Source organism: Typopeltis vanoorti, chromosome 1, assembly GCF_054136105.1.
Source record: "Typopeltis vanoorti isolate ZY-2024b chromosome 1, IOZ_Tvanoo_1.0, whole genome shotgun sequence".
NCBI classification, from domain to species: Eukaryota; Metazoa; Arthropoda; class Arachnida; order Uropygi; family Thelyphonidae; genus Typopeltis; species Typopeltis vanoorti.
Window position 1 is genome coordinate 134,508,154 of NC_143549.1, and position 25,146 is coordinate 134,533,299.

The window sequence follows — 25,146 nt, forward strand, 5'->3', positions numbered from 1 at the left end:
CCTTCAACTAATAAACGCTGATAGAGGCTGTTTAAATCCTAAACGAGATTCGAATTCGGGTCTTTTCAAACAAAGAGCTTCATTGTAACCTAATTGAACTACGAGACACTTTTCACCTACAGAAGATCGATTCATTTCAAATGCATCTGAAGCGAATTAAATTGTATTGGAATAAAAATTTACGGGATGTAATTAATCTTTCACAGATCCAAATAAAGATAACGAAGATTTATGTTTTCCTTTACCTAATATATTTATTGATTTTTGATTATCTAACTAATATTCAAATCCTTTTCTGTAAACTGCTTATTTCTGAAATAGCTTACTTATGCTGATGAATAAAAATCGAGGATTTTTATTTATTTTTTACATAGTTCTTTAGTGCTCCAGAAACCAAACATGGAACATTTCAAAGCCATCTAAAATTTAATGCTACACCAATAATCAGTTGAAGAAAGGGCTTCAGAAAGATGCAACGGCAGAAGATTCAACATAAACTCTGCTTTTCATTCTTTTGTCATTTAATAATTTCGACAAATTATACTTCGGTTCAATTGTACTTCGGTTGTAGGCGAACAACACACACACACCACAATAATAATCATCTACAGCCCATTCTCCGTCTCGCGTCCGCTTTTCTTCCACCCCCCTTTGCCAGCAGCGAAACCGAGGAGTTTCTGTCGACAGAAACTTTCATTATTAGGCACCGCCCACACCCATTATTCGTTGCTCGCCTGAGGGGTCATCATTCACGCGGTATTTCCGACGAGGGACCAGGTGTTCAAAGCTATCGGAATTCTCAGCAACGTCATGTAACTCCTCCAGGGCCAGATGAGGTCCGTTCTATCCGCAGATCAATTCGTTGTTACTCCGAGCTCATCAATACTGTAAACAGGGCAAAATGGAAGGGGGAGAAAAAAAATCTTTACCTCGTGCCGCATTGCGTCCCTTCTGCATAGGGGATCATGGGAAAGAAATGTGCAAAGTATGTGGGCGTTTGATTTTTTTTCCCCCATTTGTGACGACACTGCACTCTCCCTTGTCATCCTAATTAGTGTGAAATGCAAATTCTGCTTCACAAAGAGGGGATCGCTCTGAAGTATTTAACGTAACGCCGAGACAAAAGATGGGTTTTTCGAAGCGTAGATGTGAACATATTCAGATATGAAAATAGAAAAAAATTATACTAACATTCATTTGCGTGCGCGCGTTTATTTTAAATAGATTTAAAATAAAGCTAATTAAAATAACACACAGACACACACACACACAATAATAATAATAGCAAAACGGAACAGCAAAATAATTGATATGTGCGCTGGAAAAATAACCTTTACATGGCCAATTTCTTCGAGATACTGAGGACAAAATTGACGTGAAGAAGACATGGCAATGGCTACAATATGGATATATTAAAAAAAGAAACAGAAGGATTTATTCTAGCAGCTCAAGAACGGGCATTGCAAACCAATGCAGTCAAAGCAAAAATTCTGAACATCAATAATAACAGCAGATGCAAATTATGCGATCAGAAAGATGAGACTGTAGAACATCTAATCAGTGCCTGCAGCAAAATAGCTCACACGAACTATAAATACCGCCATGATCAAGTGGCCAAAATTATTCATTGGCATGTATGAAAAAAATATGGCTTTCCTACATCTGATAACTGGTGGCAGCATAAAATAGAGACAGAATTGGAAAACAAAACAGCAAAAATTCTCTGGGACTTTGGAATACAAACTGATCGGCATTTGGAACAAAATAGACCTGACATCACAATTATCGAACGTCGACAGGTTTGGATTATTGATATCGCAGTACCCAGTGATAACATTAACAACAAAGAACAGGAAAATATTACTAAATATCGAGATCTAGCAATGGAAGTTGGCCGACTGTGGCTTAAACACACTACAGTCATCCCAATAATTATCGATGCACTTCGTGCAATGCCAAAGAAGCTACTCAACTATTTACAGCAATTAAACATCAACGAAGTGACCTCATAGTTCATATTTTACGACGCTACCTGACAGACTATTCTTAGAAGAATCTGAATTGCTCGGTATCAGTAGTCAAATTGTTGTTTAAATGATATTTCTTTTGACTGTGAATCAATTATATGAATAAAGTTCGGTAATAATAATAATAACAACAATAATGCAGGTGTTTTGGTTTACTTGGTGTCGAAGAAATAAGAATAAAATCAGTGCTATAAACATTCAGAAAATGATTAAAAAAAAAAAAAAAAAAAAAAAAAACATGAACGCGAAATGCATCAAAAATTAACATGAATTAAATTATCCCAAACGTATATCGATGAATATAAGGGCTCTTCCTTTTTTTTTACGAAATGATGTTCTACAACAGGGATTTTGAAATCATTTTTCATTTTGATTTAATACAGCATGCGCTTAATCAAGAATTTAATTTAGTTCTTCCGTCCAAGAACTAATAGATTTTTAGACGGAATTGTTGCTGAAAATCAATTTTTGTTATTCGAGATACGAACATATAAAACGTTAATAGCAACTGGGTCACCTATTCTCAAAAAAAAAAAAAAAAAAAAAAAAAAAAAAAAAAAAAAAAAAGCTGGCCGATGAATTAACGATTAAGAGATTTAATACACTCGCGTCACGAACCTTAGTCATCTCCACATAATCCTAAATCACAACAATAACATCTGTCATTTTCACGTGCGCAGGTTTTAATTATATTCATAAATGTGGCCCTTAACTAACTCGGTGGTTAGCTAGTGTTCTTTCCGTGATTACATTGAAATCTGGAAGTGAGAATGGTCCTCCCCAAAACACCTATGGTTTATAGTTTGGATCAAAAGAGAAGTTCATAATTATATGCAGGGTGGTTCAAAATTCCACGTACAAACTTTGAAGGAAGGTAGACAACATCAAAATCAACCCTATTCACATAGGAAAGCATGACCGGAAACGCCACCGGAAGTTACTAACAGGGACACAAAGATAGAGAAGTAACACAAGGCAGCAAGTAGTGTAAAAAACTTTATTAGGCGTAACTGAACAGTTCAATAGTAGATGAATACATAATATGGTAAACGAGGTGCATGTCTGCCATCTCAGCGTTCGTAAAACGACGCATGTTCTTCGTACGACGTCAAAAGCTTGAATGAGGAAGCCCCAATTGCTCACCTGAAGCGCTGGCGAACAGCGCCACCTATCATTTTCGGGTGGCGTTTCCGGTCATGCTTTCCTATGTGAATAGGGTTGATGTTCTGTACCTCCCCCCTCAAAGTTTGTACATGGAATTTTGAACCACCCTGTATATTCTACTCGCTTGCCCTTAAAAATACTTCTCTTCCTTTTGCAACGCCTATTATATGGATAAAACAATAAGATCATTTCAGGGATTGTTATTTTTGTTTTATAATATCGAGAAAAGTGATTCTCCTTAGCTTAATCGGTTTTGATGTAGCACCTTTGATCGGGAAAAAACCTTGATTCGAATTCGACGCAAGTAAACTTTCTCAGCGCTTTTTATTTGATAATGAGTTAGCCAAGAGGAGGAGCTTTTCCTCCCTCGGGTTTTTCATTTCGCAGAATGAGCAAAAGAATATCATTAATTTACGTATATATGTAGGCATAACACTAGCCGCCTTAAATTATACGAAGGTCAAGGATACTTATAGGTCGTGGGCCTTAAAGGACTGTGAATACCAGAGATTTCTTTTATCATTATTAATAGCAAAAAGAATATTAAGAATTCATAATCTGTTATTTAGCCAGTCGGCCAATAGCTTATTGAGAAACTGTACTTACCAAGAAACTGATATAGAGTTCAGTGGAAGTAAGACGTATAAGAAATCTCTGTACTGGCAGTAATTTATTGAGTTTGATTTTCCTAAGAGGATTTAAATTTATTTTAATAAACTCCCACTCTCACCAATTTACCGATATGTTATCAAGCATTTAAAAAAAAATCGGTCTTCGAAATTCTCTAAATGACATAAATATCCCCCTCCCCCCGATACTGATCTTACGGCCTTCCGACCTGGTTAACATGTAAATAATTGCTATTAATTTTGGAAGTCGGTTTTTTTGTTTAGTCCACTCAGGTTAGAAGTGTATGGAGGAAAACTGAAATTAAGAATCCCATTCACGGTGTATTATGGCTCTGCATATTTTCAAGTTTCTCACACTTATTCATAGACCGCTATGAGTCCTGCCAGTTGGATATTCTAGCTGAGAATAATGAAGCATCTTCGATATCACTTAGAATCACCGCAACTATCAACCACCTTACGCAAACACCGAATATAAATTTGTAGCTTGCAACTACAGCGAATTCCATTCATAAATCTATCTCGTTCTTTACTGAAAAAGTCACACCTGATATTTCCTGCTAGAGATTTTATACATGGAAAAATGCAAAACAATTTTACATCCTTCAGAACATTTCTAACAAATGTTTATTCTCTTGGCAGGTAACAGATCTTTGGTTAGACGACATGTACCTTAAAAATCCCTTACCGCTTCCAGTCAATTCTAATCCCTACTTCCTACTACCTAAGCAGCAGTTTCGGTCTACGACGGAACAACTGAGGTGAGCTAAATTGGTCTTGTATTTATTTTATGATAATTCCATCTACGAATAATTGTAAACCTGAGTACGTTAGTAATGTGATTGGAATAAGCTTTAAATATTTTTTTAGGAAATGCGCCGAAAGAATTTATGATTAAAATGAAAAGCTGATACTCGTATAGCTACCAGAGCTGACTGGCGGTGGGGGTGGTAGTTAAGTGATTTCATAAAATACCAGTGATTTAACTCAGGTTGCTGCCAATTTGTTCAAGACTGAATTAAGGGAAACACGAGCTCAGTCCAAACCTAAAGTAAATCGCCAAAGGAACGATTAGCACCTAGAAGCAAATTTTGATGTTCATTTAGTATTGTAACCTAAACTTCAACGGAAACTGTATTATCATGTGCTTCATGACAATACGTACAGTGGAATTGACTTCTGAACCAATGGAATTGCGACATAATAACACCCCCCCCCCATCCTTACTTCTGTGACGCTCATCCGATAGACTCCTGTCAAGGGGGGGGGGGGGGATAAGGTGGATGTTCCTTTTTTTCGGATATTTTTGACAGTTTAGTGTTTGGAAATTTCTATTTTTTTGAGATTCCCAATTTAGGTGCTTCCATTCATGAAGTCAATGATGGTTGGTTTCCAGATAAAGGAGAGACAAACGAAGAAACTCATGTGGAGGACATGCATCGTTATAGAAATCTGAAAATAGAGCTCTCCGTCGTAACATTGCGTGAGTGATAGAAAAAGAAACATCAAATTGCAAAAGACAGAAAAAAAATCCATGGAATTAGAACTTACTAGTGACGCTTCTCATTTCATTTTTGCCTTAAACCCATTAGGCTCAACTGGGACAAGTGACTTGGCGTTATAGAAACCTAATGAAGGCTATGATGAGGTGGTTAATCCTATCTAAATAGTCAACTATATGTGTCGGTACCTGTATTCTCTAGTCGATTTGCCTCTTTAGGGGAGGATGAAAAATGCGACTTTCTGGGAGGAGTTAGAAGGAAGAGGAAGAACTCTACCACTGCCGTATGAGACCGCCTAACTCCCCTTTCAGTTGAAAAGTTCTGATAAATATTTTTCGTCTCCTCCTCCTCGACGGAAGTCTAACTCAGATTTTTCCCCTAAAGGAACTATAGACCTGGGTTTGAATTCCTACTGAACTACGGAGGCTCAAAAAGTATTTGTATTATAATTAATTGAATATCTTCAACAGGTCACAAGAAAGACCCTCTCCGAACGTATATTTTCTTTCAAGATAAGTATTTTTGAGTGAGTGAACGGAGAAAATGAGATTCTCTATAGACATTATCGAGAACTGAGGAATCCATAATGATTATGGTTTTTAGATAGTGATCTTCCAGTCATTTAGTTCTCTCTCTCTCTCTCTCTCTCTCTCTCTCTCTCTCTCTATATATATATATATATATATATATATATATATATATATATATATATATATATATATATATATATATATATATATATATATATATATAATGAGAGAGAGAGAGAGACTTTTATATTCCGGATGTTCTCTAGATGAATTTTGTTTTATTTCTATTTTAATAATAATTTAAAAAATAATAATAACATGATATCAATGCACAATTTCCTAAATACAATGTTTTGTAGATTCGAATTATAGAATATTACACCATTTAAAACTTTTTGATTTAATGGATGATTAAATCAAAAACTGATTCACACAATGCCTCTGGCACACTCTTCTGTATCTTTTAGAAATTCTACACTTTCTAAAACTATTATTCTTCATCTGTCTGCCTATTTGATGAGAAACGCTTCTCCGAACATTAAGTACTAGGATTAGTAGATTTAGTCTCTAGCTCTGCTGGTTTTTCCTCTTTCTGCTTAATTTAAAACAAAAAGAGAATGAAACTTCTGAGAGCACTGATGTATCCCTGAATTTATATATTGCACTGGGTGAGATTAATTCAACCCTTTACACATTTAAGTTTGCAATTTAGTACGACTTGTTTTTGCAGTAACATATAGCACAGCGTAATCCTTCCAAATCGATGAGTAAATTTAGGAAAACATGGATTTGGACATGAACTTCTACTTACCACTTTCAATGTAGCTAAGTATAGTTTCATACTTAGCTACATATATCGATAATAAGAAATGCAAATTTTCTATTTGTTTGTTCTAGTTCCCAAGCAATAACAAGCTAATATTCTAGTTCTTTATCAGAGGAACTTGGATTTGCTTCAGCTTCATAAAGAATAGCAGCTCCAGTTATTTATTGATAGTGATATCATCAGTTAAGATAGTATGATTACCTATTTGTGTGTTATGATTCATTGAGTCGTTTCCGACTCCTGGCGACTCCACGAACATTCATACACTCTCCATTCCGATCTGTCCCTGACCATGTCTTTCAGAACCTCCAAGCGCACTTTAGCTGCTTCTTTAACTCCATCCACCCCCATCTAATTCTTGGTCTTCCTCTTCTCCTGCTTCCATCAACTTTAGCAAGCATCATCATCTTCTTCTCTAGACTGTCATTTTCTCACATAATATGTCCAAAGTATGATAATTTTTGCTTGATGATCATAGTTCCAAGGGAGCAATCTGGCTTTATTCTATCTATCACTGATTTATTAGTTTGCTTTGCAGTCCATGTCTTAGTAAACGTCTCCAAACCCATAATTCAAATGCATCTATCTTCTTCCTTCTTTCACTCTTTCTCAACGTCCAACTTTCACATCCATACACCACCACAGGGAATACCATTGCTTTCACGATTCTGATTTTTGTTGTGAGGCTAATATATTTATCTTTAAGGATCTTGCTTAAATTTGTCATTGCTTTCTTTCCGAGTAATAATCTTCTTCTAACTTCTTCGGTACAATAACCATCTTTATCAATTCGGGAACCTAGAAACACAAAATTGTTAACTGCTTCCATTTTCTCCCTATCTACTTCAAAATCATTAAGTTCACATGTTGCCATAACTTTTGTCTTTTTGAGGTTCCCTTTGCATTCTGCTAGCAAGGTGGTATCATCTGCATATCTCAAATTATTAATATTTTTTCCACCAATTAAAATTGGTGGGAAAATATTAATAATTTGAGGTATCTGGAGGAATCTTCCAACTGAAAACTCCTCCAGCCCCCATTCTTAAAATGTATTCGCTGTACACGTTAAACAGGTATGTTTAACTTTACACATGATCTACAGAGTCAAAAGCCACGGAAACAATGGTAGACATTCTTGTGATATTCCTGACCTCTTTCTATTATCCATCTCACATTGGCTATCTGATATCTTGTTCCTCTGCCTTTTCGAAATCCTACTTGTTCATCTGGCATTTCTCTCTTCATGAATGGCTCCAGTCTTTTCTGAATAATCTTAATAAGACTTTACTTGCATGAGAAATCAATGCGATAGTTCTGTAATTTTCGCACTCTCTTGCATTGCCTTTCTTCAATAAAGGTATACAAACTGATTTTTTCCATTCCCTAGGCCATGTAGTTGTGATCCAAATTCGCTGACATAGAGCTGTTAAAATTTTAACTGCCTCTTCTCCCAGAGCTTTTAGCAGCTCAGTGGGTATTCCATCTCCTCCTAGTGCTTTCTTACTAGATAGCTGTTGCAGTCCTTTCTTCTTTTGGTCTTCTATTTGTTGGAATTCCTGGTAAAGTATTTTTCCTTGACTCTTCTGGCTTGTCGTTGAAACTCTCCATTCAAATGGCGTACTTCCTGCAAATTTCCTGTGGCCTTCATTTCCCTCCTTTCCTGAGCAGTTTTGATGGCATCGTCTAACAGCCATTTGGACTTCTTCTTACAAACTGTTGGAATATTATTCTTTGCTTTTGTTTTAATTATATCTTTAATCTCTTCCCATAGTCCATCTGGTTCTCTTTCACACAAATTGAGTGTGTTGAATCTGTTCTGTATACTAATATTGTATTCATATGGTATGTTTCCAAGATCATATCTGATAGACATTTGTGTTGTTTTCAGTTTCCGTTTCACATGTATTGTAGCCACTAATAACCTGGAAAAGTCTTGACAGACTGAATTGCACTTCTATATCTTCTTTGTCCAAGTATATAGTCAATTTGATTTCTGTGTTGTCCATCAGGTGGTACTCATGTGTGCAATCTTCTTTTGTGCTGTTAAAAGCAGGTGTTAGCAACAAACAAAGAATTCTCTGCACAAAACTCAACTAGTCTCTTCCCTGCATGTTTCGAATACCTAAACCAAAACGACCTTTTATTCCTTGTTCCTCAGTCTCTCCCACTTTTGCATTCCAATCTCCAATAAGTAGCCATAAATATCACTTTGGTGCTGCATCTATCACTTGTAACTTGCCATAAAATTCTTCAATGTCTTCTTCTGATGCTTCTGTTGCAGGTGCATAAACCTGAATGATGGTCATATTCATTGGATGTCCACTCACTCTGAGAGAAATGATTCTGTCACTCACTGGATTATAACCCCATACATACCTAGCCATCTTTTTCCTGAGTAAGAAAGATACTCCATTTTTTCGACTTGTCTCATGTCCTGAGTAATACACCATATAGTCCCCTGACTGAAAATGGCCCATTCCTGTCCATCTAAGTTCACTTGCTCCCAATATATCCATCTTCTTGCGCTCCATATCCATCTTTATTATTTCCAGCTTACCTTGGTTCATACTTCTAACATTCCAAGTTCCAATCCTGTGGTTTTTTGTGAAACAGGGAGCCTCCCTTTTCCAACCAGCAACATCCGTGACCAAGCTTCCTTCCGGGTTTGACCTGGACACATCATAAAAACTAGTTCTACTTGTGGAAGCCCTCTGTTCTTCCCCAGTTGCATGTTGGATGCCTTCAGGCCCGGGGGATCTTACCATCCAGCACCATATCGTACTTTCTCATTTTTGGCATGTTCATGGAATGTTCTTGGCAAGGTACAGAGGTGGTTTGCCATTGCCTTCCTCTGGAATATTTTTCGACTTTTCAGTCTAGATCCGCACTGTTCTGTGAAAACAGGGGCACCTCTGGAAGGATGTGACTCTTAGCCACGCAGTGCGGTCTTGGTGAAGAAGAGGTTAGGTCTCTGTAATAGAAATGTATTGCGCATATCTTTACCCTGGAATAATTCCCTGTAAAGAAAATTATCCCTTACCCCCGATTACCTATTTAGCCTCTCATAACTAGAATCATGTCGTTACAGTTGAAGCATTGATATTATCTTGATGTGTATCCACACCGGAAACTGTCTTTATTGAAAATATACAGAGTGTCTGACATCTTAGTCTGTCATTTTTTGTTATTACTTAAATTTATTAATTTTAATTTTAATTCAATGAATTTTGCAATCTGGATTCAAATCGCAAGTTTATATCATTGAGAGTTAAGTTCCATTATCCTAGCTATGCTAACGAGCATACGAAGAAATACCCGTGTATGTAACATATTTAGGTTTCGTCTGCATTAGTTGCAGACCTGAATAGTTGGTCGAGTGGATCCCTTATCGACTTTCAAAGAACAAGCCGTGAGTTTGGATCAGACTATGCATGGAAAAGCTTTCAAGTATTCAGATCAGCTAAACTTGCACGGAATTTGATCTTTAGAGCACTAATCTCAATTACTGAATGTAAATTTTCTCTATCATATTATCTCTAGTAATTATGAAAGAATCCGAAACTGGACCATTTAATAATGATGATGATGAAGAAAGCCTAATTTCAACCAACATTGGAAATTTCTGTCCGAAAATATGGTTCACTTTGTTAAAGATACCAAACAATTTTATAAGCTAGGTTTTTTAATCCTTTTTTTTTTTGGAAACTTGCTTAGGTAAAATATTTATAAGCTCTGTATTACTTCCCCCTTGGCATTTTTTTAGATGTGGCTCCCACTGACGAGACCTCAATAAAGGTCGAAACCGGTATGGGTAGTGACCATTACCTTAATGCATAGCATCATACATTTCCGCAAGGAAATGTGTTTTGCATTAGGGGAAAATTCTAAGCAAAGTGATCAGAACTTGCTCCACCTTTACCACGAGTTGCCTAGTGTTGCGCTACGTGCAGCGCAAATTTGACTTACTTGGGAAAAAGGATTAAAAAAACCCTAGCTTATAAAATTGCTTGGTATCTTTAACATAATATATACCCAAGGTAAAAAACTTTCTACATGGTTCACTTTATTTAATTTTCTTTTCTCAATAATAACAGTTCTCAAAATGCCATTTTTAAAGTGCCATGAATATAAAATTTATGACGTCAGCAAAATTTCTTTCAAATAGTTTCTGTAAAGAATTTGTAAATTATTATTATTATTTACCAGTCACTTCTTCAGAAATGCATAGTGTGTCTAATAATAACGTGATATGAATTTTAAAATGCAGACTAGCTTTATAGACTAGACAGCTCAAAGAAAATAAATAATAATAATAACAAAAAAAATAGCGGCTATGTTGCAGCAGTAAGGAGAATAATTACGGAAAGGTGACATTGGTGAACAGTTTATGATTAAACTTTTCAAACAGCGATCCTAAAACATTTGCTGTTCTACTAGTGGTGCTGCCATCTGGTGTGTGTATAGTCTGTTGAAATTGATAATTTTCGTTGCTTTTATTATAAAATGTTGATGTCTTGAGGTTGTATTAGAAAACTATAAAGGCTGTTACAGAAGTTCAAACTTTACGATTGATAATTATTAAAATATGATCCTGAGATGTTATTAGTTAATCATACTGTGTTAAAATGACTTGAATTTTGTTCTTCGTCTTTATTCTAGTTTAACTTGTGATATTCATTTCTCTCAAAAAGAATTAAAGACAGAATTTCATTAATGAATGAGCTACGGACAGAAAAGAAAGAGGACGGGGGGGGGGGGGGGGGGGTAGCCGTCCGGAAATGAATGGAGAATTTGAAAATAGAGAATCAATGAGAGATTTGCTTTTGTTCTCACATTTCGGGGGAAAGTAATTTACAGAGAGTGTTAATAAATAAATGACTCCCAAGAAGTGCAGTGTGTTGTATTTTTAGATCTGCCTGCAAATAAACTTTGAGTAGAAAGTGACAACACCAATTAATTACTAATAAAGTAATCTAAAATCTAGCGATGTACGCAGAGTTAACTTTGGTGCAAAAATTGTCTTTTGCCTAAAGAATTTGACAAACGTCCATGCTACAGTAGGATTTAGGGGCGTTGTTAGGGTACTAACTTAGTACCCTAATCTTAGCTATACAGCAGCTAAATTCAAGCAAATGTGTAAAATTATAAAAACGAAGCACGGTGTTTTTATGGTTGCGATACAATTTTGCTGGATTTTTTTCTCCCTCCAAACTTACTGCCCTTAGGCTTTGCCTTAATTGTTTAGTGGGTCACGATTCGAGCTCACTTTTCTGTTGGTTGGTGACGCTAACCACTTGGCCAACTGGGATGGTTATGGGGTGCGTCGAGCAAATCAAAATAAGATGGAGAAATTCTTTTGATGACATTTTATTTCCTAATTGTATCCTCCTCCAAATTGAAGATACTGGCCGCCCTATTCGATGACGTCACAACTCGGGATTTCATTTCGGGAATTCCTTAAGAACATTGTAACCACGCCAGCTTCAAGTCATGTCAATTCTGTTCGGACTGGGTGTTTTATTTGCATGTGGAAAATTATATGAGCAGTTCATTTTGTTTCGATATAAATTTCTGGACTTTGTTTATGAAAAGCAACTTTTTTTTTTTTGTTTGTTTAGTTTGCATACACCCAGAGCAACTATTGGAGACGTCACAATACGAGTACTTATGTCGGTTAATTGCATGTGTTCAAGGGCCACTATGAATACCTTCTACTATCATATGAGACGAGATAGCTCGTGTGTGTGTGTGTGCGTGCTTGCTCGGTCTAGTTTTTTTCTGGTTTATAGAAGAGGAAAACTCGAATGTAAGAACACACGCGATCTCCTTATAAAGCAGACAAAATTACATTCTCTTGAAAACCTGAGTTCAAATCAAGATTTGAACTCAGGGCTACGAGTACGCTAAGAAATATAGTATGAAGTCCAAAATTTAAAGGTTTATTTTAGCATAATGAAACAAGGTTTTAGTTTAATGAGAATACTATCTGTCTAAGCGCACGCGTAGACCCACACTTTACCGTGCAGGCGTTCGAAACTAAATCCGATGGGATGGTTAATCCTTATTGCGCCCTATTTCGGTATATTGCGTGTATTCTTGTGGACAGTTTTCCGAATTTGAAGAACATAAAACCCGACTTTCCAGGAAAAAAGTCCTCCGCTTCCGTATGAGACAGGCTAAGTCGCCATCTGATTGAAAAGACCTGATAAAAGACCCCACATCATAGATGAGATTCGAACCCAGAACTTTCCAACCAAACGGCTTATCTAAATTAACTGAGACACGACGGCTCACACCGATATTCCATGCAGAGTTCTTTTTCTTAAGAATACTTCGATCTGCAATTGACTTCTTAAAAAGGTGTTTGAATGCAGTAATGTTTTCCGGTGTGTTAAAAAGGTTATTTTCTCATTTTCCATTGTAAACTAGAAGATATCGGGTTCGTTAATTACCGTAACTGATATTACTCAGAAAATATTTTTATCGGCCGAAAAGAATAAGAGTATTTAGTAAAACGTGATACTTCAGAGGATAGAAAATTAATAAAATAGTACTACTCGAAGTTCAATAGAAAATAAATTGAAACATTTCCACCTCTCATTCACTACTTGATTAGCAATTTCATGATAATAACTCACTTCTAATTTGGAATTTTAATACTTCATTTTTTAATTCTTTTCAGATTTGTGGCGAAAGTAATCCTGTTTGCTCTCAATTATAAACAAAAGCTTGACAGGTAAGATCTGGTACTGGTTAGCGTTACGTTACAAAATAAAGTACCTCATATCCAACTTATATATTTGAGAAATATAATGGCTCAGGCTCTTAGCAAAAAAAAACGGTATTTCTTTCTCACATTCATGTTTTCACCTTACTCAGTTTTTCACGCTCCCATTTTAGAAAACAAACGTCATATTCATGTTTGCTTCCCCCCCCCCCCACTCCTGAAAACCAATCAACGCTATAAATTAGTTCCAAGAATAAATTAAATCTGAGCTAACTCACAAAATTGTTTGTTTTGATTATAGCAGGCGTAATTAATGCTAGCGGTTCTAGCTGGTCTGCCTGTTTTGCTGCATAAAAAACCTACATTCCAGAAGGAAAATCCATTTATATGATAAGTTACTAAACACTGATTATTTTTGCATGTATTAAAAGTAATGAGGTTCTGAAATACACACCACTTGTTATTTAGTTATACCTTTTTCAGTGCGATATTTTGTGTGTGTGTGCGTGCGTGCTCAATCTGGCAAGTTCCTATATTATAGAATGAATATTGGCAATTGGCCAAACTATTCAAACCTCTGTGGTAAAATGATCACCTTCAAAATTGGAACGATGTTGTACATAATATGTTTCTCCTTATTATTATTACTTAAAAGATTTTTTTTTCTCGTCAAGGACACCTTTACAAAGTATCCAACGCTTATCTCTACTAAGCTAATGCAGTAAAGAAAGAAGCAATATTGCAAAGTTTCCACTTCATTGGAGATATCCACGAACTAGAATGTTCCTAACTAGCGGTTCCAAAATATCCCAATGGTGTCATATTCTTTGCAGAAATGATGGATTCCCGAGGTTCTCTAGGATTTAATGAAGATGATCCCTCTTGGGAATACATGCTTTCACATGTCCAAAATGTTCAACGAGATTAAGACCCCAATGGATAAGGAATTCCTTAATGCAATGTCCTCATCTCGTTCTAGTCCTCATTCGTAGACTGGGTCTGCACTGTCCTGCTGGAAGTATCACTCACATACAAAGTAAATAGCTAATACGAGTGTTCTTTATTCAATCCTTCCTTTGCTTGTATCAGAGATTCTAAAGAGTGCAACGAAAACATTCTCCAGGCTATCAATCGGCAGGCCATCCTGGCAGAACAACCTTCTTCGAGATACTCAGCAACTTGTCCGCTTCCAATGTCTTTTGACAGCAGCCTTCGACGTCACTTCCTTTTAAGTATTACACGTGATTTTATCATTTTGTAGATTTATTGTTTTTATAGAGGCATTTGTGGGAGTGACTTAGAAAATTCAAACAGAAATTGAAAACTCAAGGAGGTTGAAATCCTGATAAGTCTAATGACCTTGGATCTAGTTGAATGTAGGCGACTTGTTCACTGTTTTTGTGAATTTTATTAAGAATATTTTAATCAGTCTTATGCTACATAAACTGTTGTCCAAACAGAGCCTTTTATATCTACTTCTCTCCATATTTTTTCTTCCTACTACTTCAGGCACCCTTACTTAGTTGATAATACACACACCGGTCACTGAATTAAAAACTTTTATTTTACGTATAGGCATGCGACTGCCAATCTCGATCCTCTTCAATTCCCTGCGCATGGTTGGGTGAGATATGGGTCGAGAACAGCATTCATTAAATGCTTCGATCAATTGCTGCACACAAAAAGTTTTGTTTGTCCGCACAAACCTTCTTAAACGGCAGCGATCTCGATTCTGACACACTGTTTTATTGCCACGGTTACGCCTCTTAGACAAGCAATGCGTGTTATTTTTGCACTGATTAAACACCTGGGATATCTCACTTTTGGAGAAACCAGTCATCTCTGCTGTTTCAATATCGTGGGTCCAGTCAGATGGGCACCCAAAATAAGCCCTTTATCGAACTCCGTAAAATCCGTTGTTTTTTCCATCGTGATTAACGCTATTGACGATTACTGACCACCAGCATTCTTAAATATTAGCCTAAAACACGTGGTGACGCATGACCAAGTATTTTGCATATATGCTGAGTGAGTGACGTTTACTTACATCGGCAGAAAGGTTTCTAATTCTTTACTCATATGTCAGTCAAAGTCAATTCTTTACTTATACAACCTCCAGTTCGAACTTACTCAAGTCACGACCTTTATCACACACTCGTTTTAAGGCCGATTTTGTCTATCAGTGGCAGACTACATCTATTTATAGCGATGTGTTTGTCTTGAGTGTGTTACTGGAGAATTTCATTCAGTGTGGAAATGTTTATTTTTTTTAGGCTATTGAGTGTAATTATTCTTGTAGATAGCATCTGGAGAATACTTCGCATCTCTATTTGAAATCACCTTACCATTATATAAAATGTTTTGCGTGCAGTCGCTTCCATTCAGGATCACTTCTGTATTGTGACTAACTTGATTAAGGAAAAAAGTTGTACACTTTATTTACGTATTACTCGTTTAGTTAAAAAAAAATGAAAACTAAATGGAAGAATGCTTCACATTTTATACGATGACTGTTTTTATGAAATCTTGCGTGACATTCGACATCTCTGTGAACCACAATTCCTTATTATAAATCTTAAGAATAATTTTGCTAATACTTTTGTCGTATAAAACTGTATACGCCCTGTGGTTGGAAACTTTTCATGAAAGACATGTTAAAAACAGGACGGAAATTCTCCAAGGTGCTAATGAAACACTTTAGGAGCACTTGGAATTTTAACCTTGTTGTCATTTACAGAAAATTGTCACTATGTAGATCGGGTTGTTGAATTATGGCCGAATTAACTACGGCTCTGAGATCAATGCATTATGATTGTCAACTGCATGTTCTTATGTCCGTCTATCTGTTTTTCGGGATTAAAACTCCAGAACTTTGAAACAAATCACGTGTTCCTAAATATAATGCAGCTTTCAACATATAAAATAACTTCAATCTAGCTCTGAAGAACACATTTTTATAAATAATTTTTATGCTTAGTAAGCTAAGTCAATAACATAACTTATTAAAGATTAATTTTCAAATAATTGAGTATAATTTTGCAAATCTTCAAAGTTTTATAATCAAAATTATATTCAGTAAATTTTCAAATTCATAACTTTCAGGTAAATTTTAACAAATAGTCATAAATTGTCATAAGAATCTCTTGCAAACATATTATTTCATATTTTAACCATCAGGCCAACCATTGTGCATTGTTTTATTTTAATCCTTACTGAAGGGTACTGAAGAATATCTTGACCATCCGAGTTATTACAGCCTCTTTATCGAGCCTTGGTAAGACGCCATTTTGACAGCTGCGTGCAGATCTGGTCACCTGAGTTTCTTGGAGATGAGGAGGAGGTCGAAAGGATCCGTAAGCGAGTGACCAAGATGGTAGCAGGTCTATGGAATGAATCTTATGAGGTTGAAGATTTGTGGACTATTGAAATTGGGTGACAGGCGGAAAAGTGGTAATAGATTGAGACATGCAACCTACTGAAGGGTTTTTACAAGATTAATTCAGAGAAAAATTTTCAGAACAGGTCTGGTAGGGAGAGAACTAGGGGCCATCCATGGAAACTGAGCAAGAGTATAGTTAGCAAGGGTGTTAGAACTAAATTTTTTGCTTGAAGAGCGGTGAATGAGTGGTTGCCAGAGTCTGTTGCGAGTGCCATGGCCGTGAATGAGTTCAAAGTATGACAGATACTGCGCAAATGTTGTATATTACTTAACATGATATTTAGGGCCTTCCTTGATGAGTCTAATGGACTCCACCGAGTTGCCAATAATAATAATGATAATAATTCACATCTATACATTTAATAATTCTAGTTTTGTTATTATGTTTCAGACGTAATAAATCTGGTAGTGAGAATCATTTATATTGACGAGAAAAAATAACAGCACCTTTGTTCTTTGCTTTGAAAATTAAGCCAAAATAGGACTTAGTAGATAATGACGAATAATTCCGTCTTGAAAATCAATTGTACTTCACTCGACAAGTGTAAAGAACAGCCAATGTGTTCTGTAATCTCATTGCATACAGCCTGTAAACTTCTTAATATATTTCAACTATCGATCCATGTATTTAGTTGCTTCTTAAAATCTCTGAATAACATAAACTTCAGCTTTACAATTAACTGTTTGCTATGATATGCTAATGCTATTCTCTTTCTAACAATCCTGTTTCTATTTCTTTCCTCCATGTTCCCTATCCTTTTTTTCCCTTTATGATTTGCTATTCTTTGCAATTCTTTTCAATATTTTTAATATTTTCTAATAATTTTAATATTTACTTTTCTTCTGCATATTTTATCCTTTCTCCCTCTATTTTTTGTTTCTTTTTTTCTTTCTTTCTATTTGTTTAATCCTCTTTCGACCCAACTACAGGCAGGAGATTAAACCAGATTTCGCTTCGGGTCACGGCAAAGGTCAGATGTTGTGCATGAAGACCTATCATCATTTCTTCACTGCTTACAGACGACCAGGGGAGGAAAAAGATGAAGTTATTGGAATTAACGGAGAAGAAAATAGAGATTCTCAGCACATCATAGTCGCGTGCAAAAACCAGGTACGGTTTTAAACAATTGCTTCGGATGTAACGATCAGTGGGATGTCTGTATAACATCCTGAGTCATCATAACGTGTTATCCAAATAAATACACATTGTCTAAGCCTAATTATAATTGTTATGCGATCAAGTGATTTATTTAAAAAAATGAAATTTACTACGTGATTATTTAATTTCCCGTGAAACCGCTCTTCCGAATATGAAGGTCAATTCTCCTCATAGAAGACAGATTATTTCTTTCAGGAGTAACATCAACCCCTTTAACCTTTTCTGGTTTTGAAAGTAAGATTATCAGCACGCATAACAATACAACGAAGCTTTGCATTCCTTTGATTCAATAGGTAAATAAAGCATCTGCAGTGTATTTCCTTCGCGCCACCAGCAGATGGCACCATTTGAGTTATACGACCATGCTGTCAGTTGCAAGATTACAAAATTACCAGAAAAATTGTCATAAGTCATGAGATACTCAATGATCTAGCTTGCGCATGTTGTTACCCACATCGTAGGAATTTGTTGTCAGCTGAAAGAAATGTTACGGAGATTTGACATTTCTCTACTGCAAACACTTTAAACCAAAATCAAAATTGCTCAATAAAATATTTAAGAATCCAAATGTGCAAATATTGATGAAATCTAGTCTGTTCAATGCTGACTTGTTATATTCGTATGACATTTGGATGAATAAAACAAATCGAATAAGTGCTTAAGTATTTTCTATGCCGGGATAGATGCTTTGGTAGCAAGGATGAACACGTGTATAAACATTTTTAGCATTTCTTTTTATTTTATTTTATTTGTTATTGGTAGCACATTTACTACTTGGATACACAAAGGGTTACTTAATCCTGGAAGGCGATTCTACAAACAAGCAAGAAACTTTTTGACCACCTTAGGCTCCAGTAAACCATCTATTAGTCTCACGCACACCGATGAAAAATCATTTACCACCTAACCGTACATACCATAATACAACAGGAGTTGATCTTACAGTCTTTCCTTTAGTTTGGAAAGTAGGAACTCTATCCAATCAGCCAACCATTCCGATATGGAAAAGTAGTGGTGACTTAGGTGTCTTTGCGTTTGGCCCTATTTTACTGAAATGGCATCCACATTCTATTGAAATCCATCCACATTCCTCAAAAGCCTGTAACATACGAACAACATTAATTGATCGCTTCATATAGAGTCCAACATCACACTAACGCAATATCTTTTGTTTAATTTCCTGTATTCTTGAATTATATTTGGATATTTCCCATGGATTATAACGTACATTTATTCAAGAGAAATATTTTCCCAATTTTTAACATAAGAAAATATTTTCCCAATCTTGAGCCCACTCATGGTATGGTGGATTCAAGATCGTGGACACTCGCATATGTGGGAGAAATCGCTATAAAACTTTTAATAAATATTAAATGATATATATATTATATTTATTCATTTTGGGTTCGTCAATCCGAAGATTGGTTGGATGGAGTAGCAATGCTACTTCACTAGGAAATAGTGATATATAAAACAAGATAATTTCCCAACAGGGAAACCACCTTTTGTGTTTGTTCATATATATGTTCAAGGGACTGGTTTTCCTGTTTGAAGGACGTAAAACCCCAGTTTCCGAAAGAAAAATCTCCACTTCCGTATGAGACCGGTTAGCTCACTTTTAATTGGAAAGGTCCTGATAAACGTTTCTCAGTTCGGTCGAAACAAGCTTCAGAGGTTCTATATAATATATAGCATTTAATATTTATTAAAAAAATTTAAATTATATATGCTGTATAATTATATATCGCATATGTGAGTATGTGTATGTGGTGCGTGTATATCCGTGAAAACTAAATGTAAAAAAACTACGTTTATTTCTACTAATTTATTGTCATTTAAACAATATTTCTACAGCAGCAACCAGCAATGATTTACGCCATAACATCAACTTCACTTATTATCTCAAATAAATTCTCTTGAACGCAGGATTTTATGAATTACTAAAGCCATATGAACGACATTATTTATTTTTAAATCGTTTCGCTTTTATTTTAATTTTTTTTTCTGGTCAAGTTCAGAAACTTGTGGCTGAATTATAGAAGAATTTACTTAGCGAATAATGAAGGTTGACAGCGACTCCATGTCTGAATGCAGCGGATTCTTGTGGATAATTTATTCTCTGTCATCGACATTCGCTTATCTTTTAGATGTGTGCTTAAGAAAATTCAAAAACCTTTTTCTTTACAGACGTGCACCATTAATTTTTATCCGCATTCAAGCAAACGCAGGCAAACGAACGAAATATCTTTAGAATGAGTGGCTGCCGCTCGCGGTCTTTTTTTTTTAAACGACCTTCAGTAAATAAATTCCTTTTAATTTGTAATTAATTTGAAAATCTGTGAAAATGATATGTTAATGGAGAATAATTTCTAAAACTCTCTCAGTGTTATTTTTCAAAAATAAAATTAAAAGCCATTTTTAGCAGAGTTTTTTTTTTAAATTTCCTTTTCATTTATTTTGCTTTCACCGATCGAAACAGTGAAACATAAGGAATGGATGAGATGCTAATAAAAAATAATACATAATTTAATTTACGTGATCTTGTACCCTAGCGGATAGCAAAACTGTTATGTATAATATAACCTTTTACAACAATTTGTTATTTATTTAAGTCTAATTTAATTAATTAAAGTATCTAATTTAATTAATAAAATTCTAGCATAAAAAATTTAATATATTCGGCGGTAGGTCCAAATATATTTAATTTAGTTCGAGATTGCAGTGAGGGTATATCACGTTGTTAATGAGATGTATTTTTCAGTTTGTCTATTGCGAGTGTTGATATTTTCCACTGGCACAGTTATCACTAACTGTGCCAGTTAGTGATAACTGGTTAGTGAAAAAAACGTTACCAGTGCCACCTAATCCACCAACGCTCTCTGATGGGTTAGGTGGCAAGTAAATAATTAGCTAATTATTTTCCTTTTTCCAGTTCTTTCAGCTGATGGTTCCTAAAGGTGATCAATTCCCTGAAGAGGACACACTGATGGATCAACTGCGACAAATTACTCAACTAGCAAAAGAATATGAAACAGCACCACCCATTGGTATCTTGACTACAGAAAACAGGAGGACGTGGGCGGCTCTAAGAAAAATTCTGCAGAAAAGTAGGTTGTCAATTTAATGGGGAAAAAAAAGGAATGTTTTTAATGTGTATTTACGTGTAGCGATCGTTTTCATGTTTAGTTTCTTTCCTGGGTAAAAGAGAAAATAGAATTTGGTTTTCTATCAAAGGTAAACTGCGCATGTGCCTTAATGCCACATCACCCAAGGATTCATAACGTATTCAACCAGTATGTTTGCTCAAGTTTGGGTAATCTGTTATGACAAGTATACAAATTCAGGTCACGATTCTTGCGTTGCTTTTTATTGTTGATTATTTGGTGAGTCGATCGGTACGCTCACCATATATGATTCTGTCCGAGTGTTTTCTGTTTTTCTATGGATGACAAAGTTCTCAAGAGAATCACATTTTCAATCCATTGATTCACAGAATGAATGCAACATCTCTGTTTAAATAGCCGACAAAAAGTCATTTGTCGGCTATTTAGTTTTCGAAAGCTGGAAACGACAATAGAATTAAATGCTCAATTATAAAAGACGGCTACTTCGAAAATAATCAATGATCATCGCGATTAAAGGCAATTGTACGGAGATTTATTATAACAAGCTTGTTACGTTTTTATCAGGCATATTATTCAAACTGAGTTCCTGTATTTCAGTGGATATATATAACATAGCTTATTTTGTATATTTTAATGAAATATATTGCAAACAGATAGCAGACATTAGGATTTTATGGTATTCAAATAACAAATTTTTCCCCGTAGCTTTTGTTTAAACAATAAGTGTGTGTGTGCGTGTGATGTTTTGAGTACACTATTTTATTAGAAAAAATTTCTTTTAAGTAACGCCGAAAGAAAAGAGAAAAATAAAAACCTACCCTTTTTATCCCACAGGTAATGTCAACCAAAATTCCCTCCAACTGCTGGAAACGTGTCTCTTCGTTCTGTGCATTGATGACATCCTACCAAGCATTCCCAACTATGCTACCATTCGAAAAGAATCCATCACTCTTGATCTGGCAGCTATGGCGGCTCACGTGTTAATCGGCAGCGGGTGTGACCAGAGTAGCCGAAACAGGTGGTACGACAAATTCTTACAGGTGAGTCATAACCAAAACACTACTCTCTCTCTCTCTCTCTCTCTTATTAATTCGAATGACGAATGTCATTCGAATTAATAAGAAAGCTTAGCATATAAATTAACCACTTCAGGACATATTTATTGTGAGAAGAACAAACACAAACAAAAAAAGAAAAATGCTGGTAGTAATTCCGTATTTGTTAATATTCGGAAAACAGTGAATACGAATACTTATACGTTGCGATATCCTTCACTGACTTTTATATTAGAGAAAACGATATGATCTTAGGGTCCTATGCTTTTGATTTCTAAAGGTGAAATTTCATCCATGGAAAGCTATAATCTTAAGTATATTAATGCCACGGATGGATGGATTACTGTTAGATAATCCGGGAACCCTAATCTAGAGATTAAACACTGGACTTTTTCAAATCAATTTTAGACTTCGACGTTTATACCGGTGACCAAAATTATTTACAATCTAAAGACGTTTGCAAACATCCACATCTCAGTGGAATTCGAATCTCGAGTTTCTTGGTTGCAGATTGCGGATACTACCCACTCTGCCAACCAGGGAGGCAAATGCCTGTTACCTACTTATTTATTTAACATAAATCAGTTAGTATGGCTTCCTAAATGTGGAAATAAATGTGCTATTATTAACAATTTTTCTTGCACGAAGTCAGCACTCTGATGTGAAGTAGAATATCATCTGCCCCCTCGTGAATAAGTCTGGAATCAGTAAAATAACAATAATAATAATTCTCACTGCAGTGTGATTGAAACATCATTAGCATGGAGTAAGTAATGTCAGTTTTTTTTTTCCAACTATATGATTGAATACAGATTGGTGCCCTCCCTCGATGAGTCTTAGGACTTCCTGGAGTTGTCTAATAATAATAATAATAATAATACAGAGTAGATGTACGTTATATGCGTATAAGGAAAGTAGATGTACGTTATAGTTGTAACATAGAAATACTGTTCTATATTGCTGATTAATTCTTAGTTTGTTAGAACAGTTCAGTCACCAGAAGATGCATTAATCTAAAATCATCAATAACCTTCATCTTATTTTCATTTCTTCCTTGTAGATAATCATTAGCAGAGATGGCGTCTTTGGGTTTCTTGTCGAACATTCTGGGTCTGAAGGCATCACGGTGCTAAGGTTCTGCGAGGAACTTTTAGAACATATGTAAGTATTTGAAAGAGAATTTTTTTCATGAGCGATAAATTGATCTCGAATACTACGAAATATCTACACCATACTATTACTAATAAAGAATCTATAGAGGAAGATCAAATTTGGGATAATATACATAAAATATGAAAAGAACTTTTAAATATTTATCAATAAATAAATGTTTTATATAAAACGTATGCTTTAGCAACAATCACGGTTTTTAAATTCTCCAATATTTGTTTCAATTTTTCTTTCTGTGTTATATGAAATACATACTTCCCTCTGGAAACTTTTCAGCAGCCATTTGTATGCAGAAGATCAGGCTTCTCGTGATTCCTAATGAACTAAAGTTTGCTTTTGCCAAATAAGTTTTACTAGTTTTATAATTATTGCAACCAAAGTGTTGTCATCGGAAATGCACTCTTTTTATCTCCGTGTTGACTGGGAACTCCCACCCTATTTTTCAACTTCTTGGCAGGTGGACGACTCCCTTTCTTCCCTCTCAAATTGTGTGAAAAAAATGAAGATAAACTTAAGAAATGTTTGACAAGTTTATTTCATTTTAGCAATTACATTCTCTTAATATTTCTACCATAAAGAATATTCTAATCATGATATCTACATTTTTGTGTCCATCTGTGCATCATATCATAGGCTGCTACCTATTTCTTTCTCTCTCTCTCTCTCTCTCTCTCATCCAAAGAACGCTACTGTAACAATACGAAGTCAGCGCTAAACTCCTTGCAGCACTCTTTTCCTCAACTTCCCGCACAGACGATCAAGACAAATGTCTCTGGTCGCAACAAAAACAGCGTTTTTTCGCCAGAAAGATATCAGAAGAATCTTAAATAACGATAGCAGAAAAGTCTTCTGGTCTTTGTTAGTATTCCTCATTCTGCTGAAAACCTTTCCCCGGAACTAACACCATTTCCATACTGAGCTTGCATTCAGCCCACAGCATGGAAACACGTTTATATTCCACTCGAAAAGAAGATAAAAATGATGTCATCAAACTATTTTCCATTGTTTTTTACCTAGTTCTCTCAAGGGTAATAGGAAGGAGTATTAAGTAACTCCTTCAATAAGTGAAGATTCACCAGACCTCTAGCGAATTTTATCACTCTAGATATACGGTTTAAGGACTTAACGCAAATTGAGCGTAATTGATGGAATTCTAGGTACATATTGTTACTATTTTTAATTATTTTTTATATTGATCTATTTACTTATCCTAAACTCCTGCTGTATAGATCAAACACAGAACTTTTTCAAGCCATTTCAGGTCTTCCATAAGCGGAGCTGTGATTTCACCCGGGCGATGAAATCCATCGCACTGCTAAAAGAGAAATGCACAAAATTATTAAGTAAAGTTCAACAGGCATATACAGATCTTCACCGCTAAAGCAACATATGCTAATGTTTTGCCTACTAGAACAATGATGTCCCATTTATTTTAAGAATATTGTGGTTATTAGCCTGAACTATTCATAGTAATTATAACGTGTCCAAATGTCTCATTTATTTTAAGAGTATTGGGATTATTAACTTAGAGAGACTCTCTGCAACGCATTTGAAGGAATGATGCGATCTTCCCTCCTTCGGTTAGAAAACTTTGGGAGAATACGAATCCAGTCTTGAACATTAGGGCATGCTGCAGCCAAAACAGTCTTAAACTGTACAAATAGAAATGGAGAATACCGTGAAGAAGAAGCAGAAGAAAAAAAAAACATTGCATTGTATTGTATTTGACTGATTCAAAAAGGAGACCAATCTTGTACGTTGCTTCTTGGAACGTGTTTTTAACGCTATTGGAA

At 35.4% G+C, this 25,146-nt stretch overlaps 1 protein-coding gene across 1 annotated transcript in view; it reads left to right on the forward strand.

Annotated features, from left to right (window-relative positions):
- LOC150110451 (choline O-acetyltransferase-like) overlaps nucleotides 1–25,146 on the forward strand; it is a 63,609-nt gene that overhangs the window by 16,534 nt on the left and 21,929 nt on the right. Inside the window, exons 2-7 of the mRNA XM_090398698.1 lie at nucleotides 4,463–4,581; nucleotides 13,361–13,414; nucleotides 17,775–17,955; nucleotides 20,936–21,110; nucleotides 21,963–22,168; nucleotides 23,244–23,344. Coding sequence (XP_090254824.1) covers nucleotides 4,463–4,581; nucleotides 13,361–13,414; nucleotides 17,775–17,955; nucleotides 20,936–21,110; nucleotides 21,963–22,168; nucleotides 23,244–23,344 — 836 coding nt within the window. The remainder of the gene's footprint in view (nucleotides 1–4,462; nucleotides 4,582–13,360; nucleotides 13,415–17,774; nucleotides 17,956–20,935; nucleotides 21,111–21,962; nucleotides 22,169–23,243; nucleotides 23,345–25,146) is intronic.